This window comes from Hypomesus nipponensis, chromosome 9 (assembly GCF_054491055.1).
Source record: "Hypomesus nipponensis isolate SF chromosome 9, ASM5449105v1, whole genome shotgun sequence".
Taxonomy (NCBI): domain Eukaryota; kingdom Metazoa; phylum Chordata; class Actinopteri; order Osmeriformes; family Osmeridae; genus Hypomesus; species Hypomesus nipponensis.
In genome coordinates this window covers 7796892-7816888 of record NC_140369.1, presented here as the reverse complement: position 1 = coordinate 7816888, position 19997 = coordinate 7796892, and the positions used below count along the sequence as shown (strand labels likewise).

General features: G+C 40.6%; 3 protein-coding genes across 3 annotated transcripts; 2 read left to right on the top strand and 1 right to left on the bottom strand.

Annotated features, from left to right (window-relative positions):
• The first annotated feature begins 2141 nt into the window (after positions 1-2141).
• Positions 2142-6286, top strand: srsf3a (serine and arginine rich splicing factor 3a). The gene is made up of 7 exons (XM_084704077.1): positions 2142-2291; positions 3305-3344; positions 3438-3648; positions 3754-3888; positions 5357-5395; positions 5543-5629; positions 5718-6286. Exons 2-7 carry the CDS (start codon positions 3338-3340, stop codon positions 5743-5745), a joined length of 507 nt encoding a protein of 168 aa, XP_084560203.1. The 5' UTR covers positions 2142-2291; positions 3305-3337; the 3' UTR covers positions 5746-6286.
• Positions 6287-6585: 299 nt separating this feature from the next.
• rab44 (RAB44, member RAS oncogene family) lies at positions 6586-15165 on the top strand. Its single transcript, XM_084704072.1, has 10 exons — positions 6586-6810; positions 6932-13230; positions 13430-13521; positions 13642-13775; positions 13931-14068; positions 14183-14264; positions 14381-14495; positions 14676-14774; positions 14854-14930; positions 15028-15165. The coding sequence occupies exons 2-10, from the start codon at positions 6985-6987 to the stop codon at positions 15116-15118; spliced, it is 7074 nt and encodes a 2357-aa protein (XP_084560198.1). The 5' UTR covers positions 6586-6810; positions 6932-6984; the 3' UTR covers positions 15119-15165.
• A 95-nt stretch (positions 15166-15260) lies between these two features.
• On the bottom strand, positions 15261-18881 carry entpd8 (ectonucleoside triphosphate diphosphohydrolase 8). Its single transcript, XM_084704078.1, has 9 exons — positions 18758-18881; positions 18383-18500; positions 17618-17768; positions 17316-17475; positions 16730-16960; positions 16286-16552; positions 16004-16114; positions 15777-15911; positions 15261-15679 (listed from the first exon to the last, which is right to left on the bottom strand). The coding sequence occupies exons 1-9, from the start codon at positions 18875-18877 to the stop codon at positions 15485-15487; spliced, it is 1488 nt and encodes a 495-aa protein (XP_084560204.1). The 5' UTR covers positions 18878-18881; the 3' UTR covers positions 15261-15484.
• Positions 18882-19997: the final 1116 nt, after the last annotated feature.

The window sequence follows — 19997 nt, the reverse complement described above, 5'->3', positions numbered from 1 at the left end:
TTTAACAAGTGCTTTAGGGAAAGCATGGAGCTTAGGCTAATGTCACCATTGCTGTTTATTTCTGACCGGTGATGTAGGCTACAGTACGCATACCCTTAGCGGTTAACTAATTGTTAAATATAGTTAGCCTACACAACATCAGCCTCAACCTTTTGAATATTCGAACGTATTGCTGTAAAATCAAGTATCTATATGTCTATAGGAATAACACAACTGCCATCTGATTCTGTCAGGATTCCACATGTCTGAACTGAAATTTAATTAGGCCTATAATTATGCAACTTCATATAAAATAAAAAGCCTGGCGTGCATCTCAACTCAGCTAAAAATAGCCTAGTTGATGCATAGTAATACACACAATAGCCTACCAAGACAGTGCAGTCTTTCTACTTCTTGTGTGGGTTTGCAAGAGTGAATTGAATTTCATCCCCAATAAAGTTAGCTATTGTAGGCTACTGACGACTCATCAGCCGAAAGACAGTAGGCTACTGTAGTTGAGGGTTAATTATAACGTTGACTAACGCTCCAATGACTGCCTCTCCTCTAGAATTCCAGCAAAACGTTTTAAAAACACTCATTAAACAACTTTTGTTGTCAGCTCAATTAAACCAAAACCCTCAAACCCCGTCTAAGAATGAGTTTATTGTCACAGTGATTTAGGTTAACAGTTAGGCTAACATCTTTAAAATTCAACTTGTGAGTGGACTTAATAATCATGTCATCTATATTTACAAATAGCCTTCTGGTTTTGTTACTCCATGCACATTTCAAGTTTTAATGCAGAGTGATCGAGAAATTATCAAGCGTCTAGGGGTAGGCTATAGCCAAGGCTGTTGGCTATAGCCAAGGCTGTTCAAGTGATGGGATATCGATACCAGTAAGGGTAAAATGGATTGTTCTTATCTGTGTATCCTTCTTTATAAATAGCCTAGCCTAGCTATTATTGTTAGCATTGTTGGCTCTCATTCCATGACAACAAAGTGTTGGGTAATGTAGGCAACATTCCTCAATATCCATCGTACCTGAACAATATTGTAATCTCTAGAACCAGTCCTAATGAATGAATTGGCTAGTCTTCTTCAAGTACAAACTTCGCTGCAGAATTCAGTGAATACAAGCTAGTGTCTGATTGAGTGTCATTGTAACTAAAAGCACGGGGGCGGGTTCATTCAAGGATACACAGTCATCAGGAAGTTAATCAGAACAGAATGTGCTGTTCTAATCTGATTGAAAACTGTGCTCTGAGTGGTTGTGAGAAAGAGGAAGATGTTGGCTATTTCACGGCTAAACAAGAATGCAGAGACAGTGGGGAAAACATAAACAGCAAAATATGTTGATCCATGTGAAGAAAATGTGGAATAGGAGCGCCCACCCTCACACAAACATGCATACCAAGACCAAAATAAAGCAACATAATGCTCTTTGTTTGTGTTCAAGGCATCTGTGTTGCGTAACCCCCACCAGCGTAATCTCCTGCTTGATCCTTTTTAGCAATGAACTTCTGCCCTCTAGGGGGTCACGGTGTGTGATGTGAGGAGCATTGATTGTCTTGTGTACCAGAACCAGAAATGTTTTTGCTTTTATATATAGCCTAAATTAGGCCCATGTAGGTCCATTAAGAATATATTAGGTTTCAAAGCTTATTATTGAGCAATGAATAACATGAGATACAACAACGGATTTAGGTGAGAGTAAAAGGAGAGTATATATACTCTTATAGGCTATCGTTAGGAGTTAGACAGTATAGAATAACGGTAGTCACAAACTAGGACAGAAACTTCTCCCATTTTGAATGTCATTAGGCGATTATGTAGCCTAGGCCTATTTGTGGCCCATAATTGTATGACTTGAATTTAAATAACTTTTAGTCATATGTGGAATAACATAGTAATTGGTTTATTTTAGTTATAGGCTAACAAGAGCACGCATTATATTTACTTTGTATTATTAATATTATTTAATAATAGGCCTATTAATAATACATATTGCTTTACCTGTTTTAGGAATGAGGCTATATCTACAAAAATTAAGGATCAGCTTCAAAACCCATTAAACATGTTTTCAAAGAAACATGTATTTTACACAAGTAGGCCTACGCTTATTTTGTCAAACATTATGATGGCCCTCCAAGTCGATCCCAGAATGCATTGCACTTTAATTTCCCGTGCGTAAGAAGAAACGTTTTTTTTCCTTTCTCACTAGTAGCAACCTGACTGTAGCTAGCTCGACGTCGCCTTCGCTTCTACACGTTGTGAAACTAACCAACGCATACGGAAACTGGGGATTAACTGGTAATATTTCTAGATGTGTTCAAATTGCGAATTTTAACGTTGATGTAACGGAAATTTATAACGAGTTACCAGTGTCGTCGAATGAGATCTTTTAGTATAGTTTGCATGCTATTTTTACTGTTAACGTTGCTGTTTTCCCTGTCGTGGATATTTGCGTTAGCAGATTAGCAGTAAAGCTAAGCTAATGGGTCGAGCGTAGATCCTAGACACGGCCCGGTAGCAATATATCCAGTACTAGCTACATAGGGAAGTATTGTCTGGAGCAGGCAGATAAACCAGAATGGGATTTAGGGATTTTATCGTGATTATAGGTTAGGCGCTCGCATAATAATGATCCCGTCTTTTAGGAGAGACTCCAATATATCAGCTAGCTAGCTAATGAATGGAGGTTCAGTTCCCCGCGCACAGTGAGTTCCTTGGCCTTAAGGCTCCAGCTAAATAGCTAGCTAACGATTTACAACATGGCCGACTGTCGTTGGCATGCTAGCAGTTTGAATGTAAAAGACGGTAGCTAACTACCTGCCAATAATACTGCTAGCGGTCTTTTTTAATGTACATGGAGTTTGGGGAAATAATGGGAAATTTACATGCACTAAGTAGCCTTAATGAGTCTTTTAATAAATATCTGCGAATAACATTGGGCCTAGCTAACTGGCAGGAATCACTTGAAAGCACACGCTTGTCGGCCATGATAGCTGTCCGTGTGTTATGTCCAAACAATGAAATTAACTTCTGGTGCTAGCGTAGCAAGCGCTGGCTTTATCTGGACATTGATAAATGGGTTCTCCCATCAATTATAACCTCTAGTTGTGGTGGCTGCTGTATAAAGACGTTTATTTTTATTAGGTCATTGATTATACATGATCCAAACTGCTATGTAAAATGGCACCCTGTTAGGACGATAGTATGTACCGTCTAACAGCGCTATATTCAGAAAGTTTACAAAGCTGTTTGCCTTTAGCATGATTTCAGTGCCTGGATGGTGTGTTAATACATGTTTTTCTTTGTGACAGACTCTACTATTTGAGACATCGAGATCGGTTAGAATGGGAGGTAATGTAGTATTTGCATCGTTGAATACATTGCATCAACATGAATAATTTCTTGAAACAAACATTTATGTTTGTTTCCCCCCCCCCCCTTTAGATCCTGCCCTTAACAGAGATTGCCCTCTTGACTGCAAGGTTTATGTTGGGAATCTAGGCAATAGTGGGAACAAGACAGAGCTGGAGAGGGCCTTTGGGTATTATGGCCCTCTGCGCAGTGTGTGGGTAGCCAGGAACCCTCCAGGCTTTGCCTTTGTAGAGTTCGAGGATCCAAGAGATGCAACTGATGCTGTGAGAGAGCTGGATGGAAGGTACGTGCATGTGTCTATTTGAGCATTAGTTTTTAACATGAGTAATGGTATTCCATTCATGCGTGTCCACGTGCTGATTTCTTACATTATGGTCAATGTCTTCAGGACGCTGTGTGGCTGCAGAGTGCGTGTTGAGTTATCCAGTGGGGAGAAGCGCTCTAGGAGCCGCGGGCCCCCCCCCTCATGGAGCCGACGCCCGCGGGATGACTACAGGCGTCGCAGCCCACCAGTGAGACGCAGGTAATGTTTCTCTTAACTTCTCTATCTCCTCTATTCCAATTTTGAACATGTGTACCAGAACATTTATATCCCCTTTCATCATTTACTCACAGTTTTGATTTATCCTTAGTTAATACTGCTGGATTCAGGTAACGGGTTGTGGTTTACAGTAGTGCTTATAATATTCATTTTTTCTAAAAGGGGTAATCATATCTGGAACATTAACTGTAGTGTTAAAGGGGTCCATAACGCACGGGATTGCTAGATTCTGAGAAGGGGGTCATTTTACATGTTTAGCCCTAGTTTGGGTTGTGACGGAGAAAGTGAAGACTAATCGAGCAGTTTGTCAATTTATGAAAAGGTGGCAAGTGTTTGGTCATTTTATTTTTATGGATGTAAGCTTTATTAGAATTTTTTTTTTTTACGTTTGATTTATTTACCATCTATATTAATAAAAATGAACCCCGTTGCAGAGTCACCACCATGCCTCTCCTCACCACCCTCTGAGTCAGTCAACTAGTCCTCTTTCAGCATCATGTGACCGCTGACCAGCGTGCCCCAATCAGCTTGGCTGATGTCGTGTTACATGACCCAGGCATGGCCAGTCGTCAGGTGGCACCAGCCTTTTGGTTCCTGAGCATGCCGTTCCCAGCACCCTCCTCCAACCTAAACCCAAACGGCAGCGGCCCATCCCACATTACCGACCAATCAGCTTCTATACCTTTTCCATTATGAACACAACTATCTACGACCAGCTGCCCTCGGCTTACCTATTAAAGACAGGGAAAATCTACAGCCGCCCCCGCCAGCCAACCAACTACATATCTCCAACATTTGCAACATGTGGCAAATCCTCTCTGCAAATTCGACCTCCCTCGCCATCACTGTCTGGCCTTCTTGCGTCATTTCTATCTTGTCCAAATCCCCCCAAATAGTAAGTTGTTTTTCTCCTGCTTTTTGTAGTGTCATGCTTAATCTAGAGCTGCTTGAGCTTGAATATGAACTTCACAGTTAAGTAATTGTACTTCCAGAGTACAAATCATAAGAGTTTGGGAACTCCATCCGTAGGTCCCTAATTCAACCTATATCCCTAAATTCAAATGTTGTGGTTCCATGCACTGCTGGAAATCTTGTATTGGTGATAAAGCACAAGGCCCTATTTAATTTGTTGTGACGTCCACCTAAACAGCACGTTGACTTATCTACTGTGCATTGCAATATGCTGGTAACATATTGGAAATCTGGTTGTACTGGAGCAAATGTATTTACCCTCAGAGGTGGCTCTCCAAACAGTACTTTGGTCCAAGTAAAGGTTGCTGAGGACTCTTTTCCCCCCCCACCCCCCCTTTCCCACCTGCTCAGAAAAGGGCGATGCTGTGGTTGGTGTTTTATAATGATTCCAATGGATTTGATTTAATAGGAAATGGCCTGGGGGTATTCTTAAAAGTCATGGACCCTCACCTATCATTTTATCCCACCCATTCCTCAGATCTCCCAGGAGGAGGAGCTTCAGTCGGAGCCGCAGCAGGTGATTTTTCAGTGCCTCTTTCCGTTTTTGCAGTGTGTCATTTTCATTGATCTGTTGTAGGGAGAAAAACTGATTATTGGGGCGCTATCGCCCTGGTCTAAATGCCACCATTAACTTACTACCATTTTGTGTGTCTTTTTGATTCAGGTCTCTTTCCAGAGACAGAAGACGAGATAGGTCTCTGTCCAGAGACAGGAACCATAAACCCTCCAGATCCTTCTCAAGGTCAAGGAGGTAAGTGTGGACTCGGATATACTTGGGTAAATGCATGAACTGATCAGGCTGTCATTTTCAGTAAATTGACATCTTTCTTTGTCTACAGTCGCTCCAGATCTAATGATAGGAAGTGAGGATCGGAACTTGAACTCATACAAAACCAGAAGATTTCCGTGGTGTAGAATCAGGTTATGGATGGGTTAAGTTTCATTTTAAAATGACACGATATTTTAGATTGTTCTCTTTTGAAATGGGACAACTTCCTGGTTCAACTATTTTCTGTAATTGTCAACTATCATTAACTGATTAACTGTATGTGAGAAAAAGGTGCGTTTGGAATATTGTCTCCATTATAAGTTGCTTTCTACAGTACAAGTTGCTTTCTTTTCTATTTGTAGTTGTATGGGAAGTGAGTACCACCCATTGCATGTCAAATAAGTTGGATTGATTCCTGGCATGCAACTTCCCATACTTTTTTGTTTTTTGAGGTATTTTGATTAAAACTTAGATGCAATGTTTGGTGGTTTTTTACTTTGGATTTAGCTTTGTTTTATAATGACTTTTTTCTGTGGGGATGTCATAAGTACAAGACCATGACTGAAAGTTTGTTCTTTCAGACATTTACTGAAGTGCTCACTTAAGCTTTAATGGTAAATAAATTGCTATTGATGTCAATGTGTTTGAGAGTTTGACTCTGGCTATTAGTGCACACATCATGTTTATGTCAAACTGATCCAGATAACACAAGGTATTCAACAACATTTCAACAACAATGCATATGGGTAAAAATACGTAATGATAGTCATTTATGGTTTAGACACATTCAAAATTGAGCTACATAGTGTGCTCATAGACTACATTGATATAGCTAGTGGTAAATGTTAGTTTCCCCTGTAAACTGGTGCTTTGTTATTTATGATGCGTCAGCTCACACCTAAAAGTATAACTGACTTCAGGAAGTGTTCAGTTCAGGCAATTTGGTAAGTGTTAATGCACAGGAAGTGAAGTTGTGGCAACATAAATATGCATGAAAGTGGAGACAAACGACAGGCTACGGTTGGTGCGAGAAAACGTGGGTTTTAGATGTTTGCTGTTCCAGAAATTCAAAGTTAAGACATTATACTGTGAAGCTGAGCTCAACGCTATGCTGGCACTTCGCTGAATAGTGTTTGGTGTTAAACAGCCAGACTTTTTTAAAGGTATGTTGAATTAATTTGTCACATTTCATAGATCAGCTACATTTACAAAGCTCAAGCATGCTTTTAATCTATTCACAGTACATCTTTCCTGCATAAAGCAAATGTAATGTTTTTCTCCTAGTTTGTCAGAAATTAAGTCAATCAAGAATTGAGAGATCAAGGGCCACTTGAAAGATGCCTAGAAAAATTAAAATGGGTACATCACGAAGGGTGGGGAGGGATAATGGTGAAAAGAAAACCGAGACAAACGATCAGTCTCTTGCGTCGATGGAGGACAAAGGGATAGATGTTATGGCTAACGCTGGATTGAGGAAAGCGAAGCCCATCTCACAGGACTTCGGTCAGTTGATAGCTTCGCAATCTGAAAATCCAGAATTGGATACCACAAAAACAAAAAGGAAACTTGGATCTACTCGTAGATATAGAGAAAGGCAGGATGTAAAGGAGTTGTGGTTAGAAGAAGCATGTGGAAATAAAATAGAAATATGCAATGATGCTGCAACCAGTGAGGCTGTAAACAGTGAATTGCATAAAAATGCTTCTCTGTCATTTGAACCTTATTCTCATCGGGAACCAGCAGAAGAGCATTTCCCATCTTCTCTAAAGGAGACAAAAAGTAACCCTCCATATTTACAAATTCTGGTAGACAAAAATACTGCTCGGTCAAGTAACTCTGCGGACTTGGCAAACACTCATGCAGTGGTAAACAGTGATAGAAGGACAGTAAAAGAGGAAGAGCAGAAAATGGAGCATCATTGGCAGAGGCTACAGGAGGATATGTTGTATGAGTCACCCATCCAACTAGAGAAGGTGGAGTCAAACATGATCAAAGCAGAGAGCCCTGTTGACAGAGGATATGAAAGCAGCTTGAAGTATGACACTCTTACCAAAGAACATTTGGACCAATCTGATAGCTCCTTACTTGGCAAGGTTACACTTTCAGATCACACAGAGAACACAGTGTCTCTTTCTCAAATCCTGCACTTAGCAGATAATTTCACTGACGAGACTCAGTCTATGGTTAATCTTGAGGATATTGACGCCAACTTCAATGAACAGGCTGATCTGACTTTTGATGAGCCGATCATATTAAACCCTGATGATATTTATCTCTCAGGACAAGTCAGCCAGGAACCAATGTACCAGAAACATACTGAGTGCACGTTTGCAGATCTGAGTGACACAAGGAACACATCTACAAACCAGACAAGAGAAGAACCAACTGAACGTAACGAATTGTATGGGAATGAGAAGGAAGAAAGATATGAGGGTTTTTTGGTGGAGGACATGTCTTCACATTATATAAAGAGACTACAAGGGCAAAAGGAAGACATTGACCCCTTTTCAAAGATCTCACAAGCAGAGATTACTGGGAGGATTCAGGATTCAGGCACTGGATATTTAGCAAGTAAGGTTGCCTCTTTACAAACTCTCCAAACAGATAGTTATTTGTGTCATCAAGAAATTACTACAGCAGAACCCCTACCAGTAACAGGAAGAAGAAAGAGGGGGTCCACTCGCAGTCCTTGTAGAGATCTAATTGTGGGTGAAAACACAGAAGACTGGGAAAAGGAAGAACACATTGATGGTGAAAATAACAAAGATGTAATGGTGGGCGAAGGAGAAGTTTGTCATGGGGAAGACAGAGATACGAAAGTAGAACTCAGTGATGGTGAAAATGGGGACAAAAGCATCGGGGAGGAATTCTTAACTAGAAGCGTCACTGAGGGATTTGACTACTCAGGAAATGTGAGTGAAAATCAGTTAAACGTGTTTCATGAACATGACTCAAAGACGAGCCTTATTAGAGACATTAGACAGCCAGAGGACGTATTGTTGGCTGGTGCTGATAATGCTGTGCTTCAATGTATTTATGAGTTCACTGACAGCAGCCAGACATCAAGTCAATATGCGGACGTTCCTTTCCCCTCCCAGTCAGATGACAGACTGAATTCAAATGTTATTGTCTCTGATGGGCAACATAACCCAGCACCCAATGACGACACACTCCATCAATCAAGAGAGAATCTCAGCTACTCTCAGTTTCCACCATTACTGGGGAGAGCAGAGGAAAACGTTAACTTAGAACCCAATGGCACAAAGAGAAAACGTAAGATGGGCTCCACTCGTGGGAATCCTAAAAGTAGGCATGGTGAGGAACACACAAGAGAAGGGGATGAACAGGATACAACAGTACCTGAGGTGAAAGACAGTGTCAACATAGGTACCACTCCTAGTATAGAAAATATAGACTTGAGAGAATACACAGAAACCATCAGAGAGGTGGAAAGAGGAGGTCAGTTGAGAGGCGGGACTGATACTGAGGACAAAGATTTGAAAGTCATAGATCTGCACCAATCAGATATCAAGATAACTTCTGAGGAGGCTAATGATAATACTTTGCCCAAGCAACATGTGTCAGAATTCAACAACAAGGATCCCATAAGATCCGAAAAAAATGAAATCTTGAAAGAGAGAGAGAGACAGGATATTTTTCAGGGCCAGAACGAAGAAACTACGACTACTGAAGTCTTAGATGAATCTCAAAGCAACGAAACACAAGCAACTGAGTGTGCAGACATAGAGGTGGAATATGTTGATGCAGTTGAAGTGACCATGGATAAGGCCCTCATGACAGAGACTTGGACAAATAAGGAAGAAATAGAGGACCCAACAAATTACCCATTCACTGTGGAAGAGACAGTAAAGCACTCAGTGGATCCATTGAAGTTGAAGAAAGTTGCTAAAATATTAACAGTTTCACACGAAGACACACATGAAGAAGCCATTCCTATTTCTGATGCGCGTACTGAAAATATGTCTTATCAACTTGATGAAGCCAAAATATTACCAATGAATGTTCATGATGTGCATGTATCAGAACAAAGTTTGGATGTAAATGTAGCTGACAACTATTTGAGCCAGACAGAAAATGCTAAGAAACTTCCCCTCGATAGCTCTCTGTGTAATGAAGAAACACCTTGCATGAACTCCAAAGCTACAAAAAAGAAAAGAAAGATGGGGTCCACTCACAGGCCTTGTAGAGATTTAATTGTGGGTGAAAACACAGAAGACTGGGAAAAGGAAGAACACGTTGATGGTGAAAATAACAAAGATGTCATGGTGGGCGAAGGACAAGTTTGTCATGGGGAAGACAGAGATACGAAAGTAGAACTCAGTGATGGTGAAAATGGGGACAAAAGTATCGGGGAGGAATTGTTAACTAGAAGCATCACTGAGGGATTTGACTACTCAGGAAATGTGAGTGAAAATCAGTTAAACGTGTTTCATGAACATGACTCAAAGACGAGCCTTATTAGAGACATTAGACAGCCAGAGGACGTATTGTTGGCTGGTGCTGATGATGCTGTGCTTCAATGTATTTATGAGTTCACTGACAGCAGCCAGACATCAAGTCAATATGCGGACGTTCCTTTCCCCTCCCAGTCAGATGACAGACTGAATTCAAATGTTATTGTCTCTGATGGGCAACATAACCCAGCACCCAATGACGACACACTCCATCAATCAAGAGAGAATCTCAGCTACTCTCAGTTTCCACCATTACTGGGGAGAGCAGAGGAAAACGTTAACTTAGAACCCAATGGCACAAAGAGAAAACGTAAGATGGGCTCCACTCGTGGGAATCCTAAAAGTAGGCATGGTGAGGAACACACAAGAGAAGGGGATGAACAGGATACAACAGTACCTGAGGTGAAAGACAGTGTCAACATAGGTACCACTCCTAGTATAGAAAATATAGACTTGAGAGAATACACAGAAACCATCAGAGAGGTGGAAAGAGGAGGTCAGTTGAGAGGCGGGACTGATACTGAGGACAAAGATTTGAAAGTCATAGATCTGCACCAATCAGATATCAAGATAACTTCTGAGGAGGCTAATGATAATACTTTGCCCAAGCAACATGTGTCAGAATTCAACAACAAGGATCCCATAAGATCCGAAAAAAATGAAATCTTGAAAGAGAGAGAGAGACAGGATATTTTTCAGGGCCAGAACGAAGAAACTACGACTACTGAAGTCTTAGATGAATCTCAAAGCAACGAAACACAAGCAACTGAGTGTGCAGACATAGAGGTGGAATATGTTGATGCAGTTGAAGTGACCATGGATAAGGCCCTCGTGACAGAGACTTGGACAAATAAGGAAGAAATAAAGGACCCAACAAATTACCCATTCACTGTGGAAGAGACAGTAAAGCACTCAGTGGATCCATTGAAGTTGAAGAAAGTTGCTAAAATATTAACAGTTTCACACGAAGACACACATGAAGAAGCCATTCCTATTTCTGATGCGCGTACTGAAAATATGTCTTATCAACTTGATGAAGCCAAAATATTACCAATGAATGTTCATGATGTGCATGTATCAGAACAAAGTTTGGATGTAAATGTAGCTGACAACTATTTGAGCCAGACAGAAAATGCTAAGAAACTTCCCCTTGATAGCTCTCTGTGTAATGAAGAAACACCTTGCATGAACTCCAAAGCTACAAAAAAGAAAAGAAAGATGGGGTCCACTCGCAGGCCTTGTAGAGATTTAATTGTGGGTGAAAACACAGAAGACTGGGAAAAGGAAGAACACGTTGATGGTGAAAATAACAAAGATGTCATGGTGGGCGAAGGACAAGTTTGTCATGGGGAAGACAGAGATACGAAAGTAGAACTCAGTGATGGTGAAAATGGGGACAAAAGTATCGGGGAGGAATTCTTAACTAGAAGCATCACTGAGGGATTTGACTACTCAGGAAATGTGAGTGAAAATCAGTTAAACGTGTTTCAGAGTGAATCAAAGGCAAGCCCCATTGGTGACATAACACAGCCAGAGGATGTATTGTTGACTGGTGCTGTTAATGCTGCCCAATATATGTATGAGTTCAATGACAGCAGCCAGACATTAAGTCAGTATGCTGATTGTGCAATGCCATTCCAGTCAGATGACAAACCAAGCACTTATTCTATCGTCTCTGATGGGCAACATAACCCAACTCCCTATGAAGACACACCTCATCAAATAACAGAGAATCTCAACTCTTCTCAGTTTCCACAGTTACTGGAGAGAGCTAAGGAAGTAGTTAACGTAGAACTCAACACCTCACGGAGGAGGAAAAAGATGGGCTCCACTCGTGCAAATCCTAAAAGTAGGCATAAGGAGGAACACACAGGAGAAGGGGAGAAAGAGGATGCAACAGTTCCAAAGACTATACCTGAGGTGGAGAATAGTGTCAAAACAGGAACCACTTTGAGGACAGAAAACATTGAATTTAGAGAATCTGCAGAAACCCTTACAGAGGAAGAGAGAGAGGGTCAATTTAGATTAGTGTCTGATGCCAAGGACAAAGGTTTGAACGTCAGAGAACTACACAAAACAGATGGCACAATTTATAAGGAAATAAAAGACTCAACTAATGACCTATACACTGCTCAAGAAAACATGAAACCGTTTGGAGATACAATGATGGTAGAGGACCCACACCATGTATTGGAATCAGATATAGTGAATTACCATTGTAGTCAGTCAAAGGATGAAGAAACAACTCCAGGGGAATCTTCACACAGACTCCTCTCAGACAGTTCTTTGTGTCATATAGGAAGTCCTCACACAATCACCACAGGGAAAAAAAGAAAGATGGGTTCAACTCGAAAGAATCTACATGGGACACATGAAGAAATAAATTGCAATAGGAAACTAAAGGGAGATCTGACTGAGCCTGAGGATGGTTCATTTGGAGAACAATACAAAGAAAGAGAGAATGACAAAGCTACAGAACGCAAGTTCTGTCACAGTACTTCAAGTCAAGAGCAGGAGCAAACCAACAATGACAGTTTAGACATAGTTGGAATGGCGGATAACAGCCAATCAAAGAATGATTTGGGGGGTTTTAATAAACCATCTGGGGTGTCAGTACAGTTGGGGCAGTTTGAAGACATGTTATCTCATAAACCTGTTGGTGATCAACACCTTTCACCAAGTCACTCAGAATGTCGAGCAAACATAAAGGATCCAATCCGAAATTTAAACATTGACCCCAAGGCCACAGGAAAGAGAACCAAAAATGTCTCCTCTCTTAGCAATTTGAGAGAAAGACAAGATGAATATCTGAGACCAGAGAAACTGGAAGAGGACGCCGAAGTGAAAGAGTTAGCAACAAATGATGATCAAGTTGTTCAGAACTCGGACCCCTTAAACAAATCCCACCAATTTGAGGATTTCTCAAATGCCAACAACGATGTTGAGAATCCACAAGGAAAAAGAAAAAAGATGGGTTCTCGACGTCATGGCCATGGTGAGTTCAACAATGGAAATAACGGAGATGAACATTGGCCTGGTTTCACCGAAAGGAACAAGGATGACATGTTACATCTGGAGAATCAACCAGAAGATAAAGGCACAGAGAAGGTAATGTTATTATTACTGTATCTGAGAGAGAGAGAAACAACCCCTCCAAAATGTATGAATGTCAACCGTGAGAAAAGTAACTTGTTATGATTAAGACGTACTTTCAATAGTTTATTTAAAAAAATTGTGAATGTAAAAATATAATAATTGTTATCTTTGTGAGATTAAATGTATATACATTTAAAATATTTTGTGGCAGGTTGTTACTTTGGATTTTGAAGAAAACAAGACACTCTTATGCCGTGATGGTCCTAGACTCAGGCAGGAGGTTGGGTCTGCAGATTTTTCTGGGTAAGAGAGACTACACAGAGTAATATCATGTCCCGTTCCCATGATAACTGGATGGTCCATCAGCATATTGTCGGTCATGTATTGTAGAATTTTTTACACAATGCTTGTTGTCTTATCCAGTAAAACACTGCCTGAACAACTGGAGCCAACACCATATGTAGGTGCTGGCAATACAAGGAGCTCTGCAGAGCAAGTGGAGAAGACCTGTGAAGGAGAGGAAGTAAAGAAGAGAATACAGACAAGACAACATCAGGGTAAATCTACATGTTAGAGCCATGAACATATGAAGAAATTATTGAAAATGTAAAGAAATAAAGGAAGCTCTAACAATCAACTTGAGTAGGTTCTAGAATCTGCAGTATAGGAATAGACACAAAACTATTATCTACTTTCCCTCTTTTCCACCCAGCAGACACTAGCACAAACTGTGTCCCTGGGCAAAGCCGCTACAACATAGTGATGGTTGGAAACAGCAATGTAGGCAAGACCTCTTTCTTGAAGCAGTTCCGAAGTGGGGAGTTTTGTTCAGACATATGTGCATCAATTGGTAAGTTTGATGACCTATCACCATGCTGACTGTCACAGATTCACTTTGTTAAAATACGAAGAAGTTATGTGCGTGTGGTGTCCATGCATGTATGCACATGTGTGTTCTTGGCAGGCATCGATACATGTACACAGTCTGTGATAGTGGATGGGAAAACAGTGATGTTACAGTTATGGGATACTGCAGGTCAGGAAAGGTAAGAACATTCAGCTAATGCAATGCAATTAACACAGAATCTAGTTTTTTATGCAGTTTTTTAGACTGAAAATATTGAATCATTTTGACTTAATTATTCATTTCTGGTCTGTAAAGGTTTCGCAGCATCACAAGACAGGTATTTCACAAAGCTCAGGCATTCCTGTTGATGTATGACATCACTTCCTCTCAAAGCTTCAATGATGTCCGCTACTGGGTCACATCTATCCAGGTATAGTGCATTACAATGCGAAAAGGGGTGTAATCATATGACCATCTTGTCTGATGTTTTTGTTTTGTGGTGAGATATGCTTACATTACATTATAGTTTCTTTAACCTTCTTGACATTAAGAATGTGGAAGTATAAAGAATATACTTTTCTGTGTCAAACTATTTTTATGCATTTGGAAGGACAATGCTATAGATGAAGTCATCATTATCCTGCTTGGAAACAAGACTGATTGTGCCAAGCGTCAGGTTGAGCCACATGAAGCGGAAAGTCTGGCCAAGGTAGGCCACAAGCAAATTGGGAGTCATCGTTCGTCCATGATACCCTAACATGTCAGCCTAATTGTATGGTGTTTGGCAGGAATACAACATTTACTTCATGGAGTGCAGTGCCGCCACAGGGGACAATGTGAAGCAATCCATGGAAATTGTGGCAAGGTTATAAATAAAGTTTTATAGATATTCTATTCATGTTATTGTTATTTTATTGCCAGAGTGGAACTGCAAAGTGTTTCGTTTCTTGTTTGTCTCCCAGGTTAATGAAGCAGAAAGTCGACGAGGCTGAAGAAGGAAGTATGGTGTTGCACAAAGAGCCTCCAGTGAAGAAATCTGGAGGCTGTTGCTAATCAGGATGTGTCCACAGTTGTGCTTTATGAACTTCTCTGTCTTATTTTAATATGTCTATATGTCATTTAGCTTCAGCAAAACTAGGCATACTATTTGTAAATGCAAATTCAGACAGATGATGACTGATATTATTCAGGATGCTGTTTTAACATTTTATATGCAGTATACATGCAGCTGTACATCCTATACAATCTTAATTATCTTAATGTATCTACAATGGCAAATACAATGTATTGAATAAAAAGCTTAATTTCTCATTGATCTACTTATTTTGGGGTGAATATCAGATCATAAATATTAGAGGATATAAGACTATGTTTTCTAAAGTAGAGGGTGAACAGGTCTTGATCACCTCATCCCAGAACTCATTGATTTGGTTTCCAGATCCAGAGGACGGCTAGAACCACAAGACTGAGGAAGACTGCAAAGACAATGAAGAAGACCTCAGCTGCCCACTGACTGCGCTGCACCCCTGTCACCACTTGGGGGTGATCTGGAGGTATCAGATTGGTCAGGTTCAGCATATATCCAAGAGTCCAGCCAATATCTGTATCAGCAACCTGAGGAGCCAACATAATCCATAGAACATCAAACGGTTTGTAATTTACAAATCTTCTGCGATGTTATGGAATTGCAAGTTTAGACATATTGACACACCTGTTTCTGGAAGTATATATTTTCCCAGGTTGCGTTGAATTTGTAACCTTCCACTAGCACTGTTCTCATGTAATGGGCTGAGGCACAGTACTCACGAAGATAGGACTCTTTAACTTTTGGATATTCCGTCTTGAGCTGCCAAACATACATGTATTACGAGCATGTCAAAGTACTGCTGATTGTGTGAGTGTTTAACATAATTTGCACTGTACAGGTGTATGTCTCACCGAAGCCCATGTCCTTCTACAGAAGGTATCTATAGTGGTGAGAACCTTAGGCAGCGGAGCTTTGGGGGTCAGTCCCAAGAAGTCAAAAGTGTAGAAATATGCTGAGAAAGCCTAAGGAATAAACACCATGTTAATGATGAGACGAATATGGGATGAGTGTGTCATTTTACAACTTGTGTGACTGCAGCATGCTGCAACAACTCAATTTCCCCATGGAGATAAATAAAGTACCTACTACTTTTACTACTAAATACAAATACAATGGGGAGCAATTGTACTCACAAAGAAGTCCCCACTGACAGAGGGCTGGTAGACTCCATTGAAGCCACAGTCAGGAGCAAAAGAGCAAGCTGTGAGATTAATGATAATTCTCATATGGCTGAGACATTGGGCTGGATCACTGGTCCCAACAAAAGTGACCACTGCAGTAGGGTCAAACCAAGTTGGTTTGGCTACACAAGGGGAGTCATAGAGATTACCCATGGTAATTGTCATATTGTAACCAAGGGGGAAACAGGAGTGGTTGACTGGTTTGGCAAGGCCACTCATCTGAAATCAACAACAAAATAACGATCATGGTTCACTTTATGATTCACAGTTCTTGAAAATTGTGACTGGAGATGTCATGTTGCTACAACAACTATCTCTCTCATTCCCCTCTATTTAATCTCAATTAAGTCACAGTTCTCATCTCTTTTTAAACAGGTAATTTAATCAGCCACTCACCTCCAGCAAATGTGCTTGTAGCTGTCTCAAAGCCTGATCTTTACCATAACATAGATAACTATGGGTGTACACCTCATATTTATGACCATACAACTTCAGGTCTGCTGCAGTGGCAGGATCTCGCACAGCGTCTACAGGTGTGAAGGCAATCTGAGTGGAAGATCCTCCCATGTCCAGAGCCCCAAGAATCTTCCTCCCTTTAGGACGTACCCACTCTCCGTCAAAGGAATGCTAATGGTAAAAAAAAGTATTTGGTAAAAACACTAAGCCCCTCTTTGGGCTCCAATTCATTTATGTTGCCCAGTAAGTTATTACTAATAATAATTATTACTGTTGCATGTAAGGTCAAGAGTCAGGCCGATGCAGTCTATTCATTTTGCACATGCACGTTTGCTAGGTGGTGAACTCAAAAGTTTGTAACGTGTAGGCAGATTAAGCATACTTTGTATGACCTACAATACTAACAGGTGTCTATTCTAGCCATGTGTGTGCATGGACCTGTGTAGGCTACAAAGTGATCCATTTGCAGGAAAGAGCACTTTGTCCCTATACTCCATCAGCAATTGGCATGGCCTGATCTACAAACCTTGATGAAACCCTCTAGTAGATAGTTGACAGTGATCCATCCATAAGCCCCTTCCTCTGTACCTGAGAGAATACGGGCGCCTCGGAAGTCAAATGGAAAACTCTGGATCACCTTTGCCACCTGCTCCATGACCTGCTCAGTCTGAGTTGGATTTGTAAGCCTGGCAGTAAAGCAAACTACATTTACTCACACTACAAGACCAAAAGGGATCTCAGATACTGTATCAGTACAATTTACCCCCTGCCTTTTGCATTCCTTCCTCCCTATTCTACTTGATAGGGGACTGACCAATCAAGACTTACTGCAGGAGACGCATGCCAGCCGTGGCCCCCAGGTACACCGGGGTGGCTGTCTGTTGACCATCAGGAACAGCAGTCTTGGCCATTTCCAGACATTTCTTCAGACTTATCCCAGCGGCAGGAGGGTTCTGGGCATAGCTAGAGATACCAAGTCCTGCAAGAGAAAAGCCACAGTCATGTTAACAGGACATACACCAACATTTGACAGACATGGACAAGCCCTGATCATCAACCTGAGCAAGCGAAACGTGTTATTCCAATGATGAAAAACGATTAGTCTTTGCGACGCTGTTAGAGTGTGAGAGAGAAGTCAGAACGCGGATGGCTGAACAAAACACATATTCTTTTAATTCAGATTGCGTCACATATACGCTCTTCCGAATTTTTTATTGTTTGCCACTAGGACAAACCCAACCCCAAATACTATATAGGTTTACTCTCTAAACCAACAAACTAAACAAAATAAATAATCCCCAAAATAATATTCCCACCCCAGTGTGTCAACCTTTTAGCCAAACATCTGCCCCCCTTGTTGTGAGTACATATTGGGCTCTCCTGCGGCACCTATTTGCTGGCACTAGGAAATTGTAAGAAAACGAATAATCCTTTCATGTTAATTATGACAACAGACAGAGTAATGTTTGCTTCTTCGACGATTTATATGCAAAGTATTTAAAATGTGCAAATTTACAGTTAGATTCAATAAGAGGGAAAGGATAGACCTCCGGCACATTTTTAGATGTTGTCATATTGATGCAGTCACAATACCATCGACATCACAGACCAGTGCCTGTGAAACCACCCCAGTGTTGTTTTCTTTGTTTCCCGGCCACCGGTATATGTACAGTGATGTGTGAGTTGATCCAGCATCAAATACCATCCCATACTGAAAGACACAAAAGACATGAAATAGAAAACCTTTCATGTTTTCTACGCTAGAGAGAGACAGAGTATTTGTGTGCATTCCTATGTAAAAGATTGTGTATGTGGTGATTGAGACACTACAATTTGACCAAATATCTGGAATGTCAAAGCATACTATATGTCATATTATATGTTGTACTACTGTGTTGTAGTATATCATATATGGATATGTGTAAATATGTCTGACAGACATGCACTGTCTTTCCAATTTAGGATCACCTGCAAACGATGAGGCAGAACCAGAGATTGATGCTGGACTACTGTGAGGATTAGAGCAATGATGGCTATGCACCCCAGTGACACCACTAATGCCCTCACAATGGTCTGTTTCACCATCATCTTCCTCACTGAAGCGATTCCTGTGTTTACAGAACATACATACTCAGACACAAAGATATACTCATATTACTCAAAGTGCTTCAGAAGAATTAATGTTGTATATAAATCTGTTTCAGAAGCAAATAAAAAATAATCTAAACTTAAACTAAAACTGGAGGATAAAAAAGGATAAAAACATACTGCCTTGAACACTGAATGACAATGCTACATTGCAAGCCTTGCCATGCTGGAATTTTAATACCTGCAGTGTCTAGTTATCCATTAACTTAAGGATTCCCTGAACTCTTCCATAACAGCACAAGTTGACGACAGAGTTGTTATCTGCCTGACGCTCTGGGTTCTAATACATAGTGTCATACTTACTTAGTTGTAGGCTAGTCTTCCTATGTAGTCTTTTTTTACCGCAACCAAACTCACTAATCAGTCAAAATAATTGATCTACCAACTTAAAACATTTACGTTGGTAGCAGCTGTGTTCACTTCTCGTTCTTTCCCTGTCAATTCTTTCTCCCTCACCGTGTCTACACACTGTTCACTCTCCTCCTCCCTGGCTTGTGTTGATTCTCACTGTGATAGGTTGACAGACTGTGACTAAGTCCAAATGTGATCACCTTAATCATCTGGATGATCTAATTGATTTCGTTCAATGCGTTCAGATTTTGTAACAGTAATTTATTTGTGCGTTTCAATACTTCTAATTATCTTTTTAGTTAATGGTTAACTATGTATATACAGTATATTAACAATGGGAGTAGACTTGTGTTTACAGTATTTTATCATACTCACATATTGTGTCAGATATTCCTCTACTATGAGAAACTCTTGTTTCATCGGGGCGTGTAAAAGAAATTGTCTAGTAGTTACTTAATTTAATTCCATTGTGAGTTTGATGAATGCAGCCTGTGTTTCAAAGCCAAGGCCGAGGTGAGGTAGAATCATTTGAACACAGAGGGCTATTGGTAGACAGATCTGACCTTGGGGGCCATAAGTAAGAGGCACAGGAAAAGGTAAACTACTGCCCAGTGTGGAAGAAGGAAGGGAATATGACCACAGTATTATCAGTAGGCCTATGTCTCATTAAATATTCGGAGCCCAAGTTACTCATTTGCCATAACTTACA

Excerpts from the sequence above, each read along its gene's own strand:
- srsf3a (XM_084704077.1), top strand. Across the intron at positions 3,889-5,356 it reads AGCCCACCAGTGAGACGCAG|ATCTCCCAGGAGGAGGAGCT; the intron begins GTAATGTTTCTC and ends CCCATTCCTCAG. Across the intron at positions 5,630-5,717 it reads TCCTTCTCAAGGTCAAGGAG|TCGCTCCAGATCTAATGATA; the intron begins GTAAGTGTGGAC and ends CTTTGTCTACAG.
- entpd8 (XM_084704078.1), bottom strand. The coding sequence starts at position 18,877 with ATGATGGTGAAACAGACCATTGTGAGGGCATTAGTGGTGTCACTGGGG. Across the intron at positions 16,553-16,729 it reads TACAAGCACATTTGCTGGAG|ATGAGTGGCCTTGCCAAACC; the intron begins GTGAGTGGCTGA and ends TGTTGATTTCAG. Across the intron at positions 15,912-16,003 it reads GTAGAAGGACATGGGCTTCG|CTCAAGACGGAATATCCAAA; the intron begins GTGAGACATACA and ends TATGTTTGGCAG.
- rab44 (XM_084704072.1), top strand. The coding sequence starts at position 6,985 with ATGCCTAGAAAAATTAAAATGGGTACATCACGAAGGGTGGGGAGGGAT. Across the intron at positions 14,265-14,380 it reads GATACTGCAGGTCAGGAAAG|GTTTCGCAGCATCACAAGAC; the intron begins GTAAGAACATTC and ends TGGTCTGTAAAG. Across the intron at positions 14,775-14,853 it reads AAGCGGAAAGTCTGGCCAAG|GAATACAACATTTACTTCAT; the intron begins GTAGGCCACAAG and ends GGTGTTTGGCAG.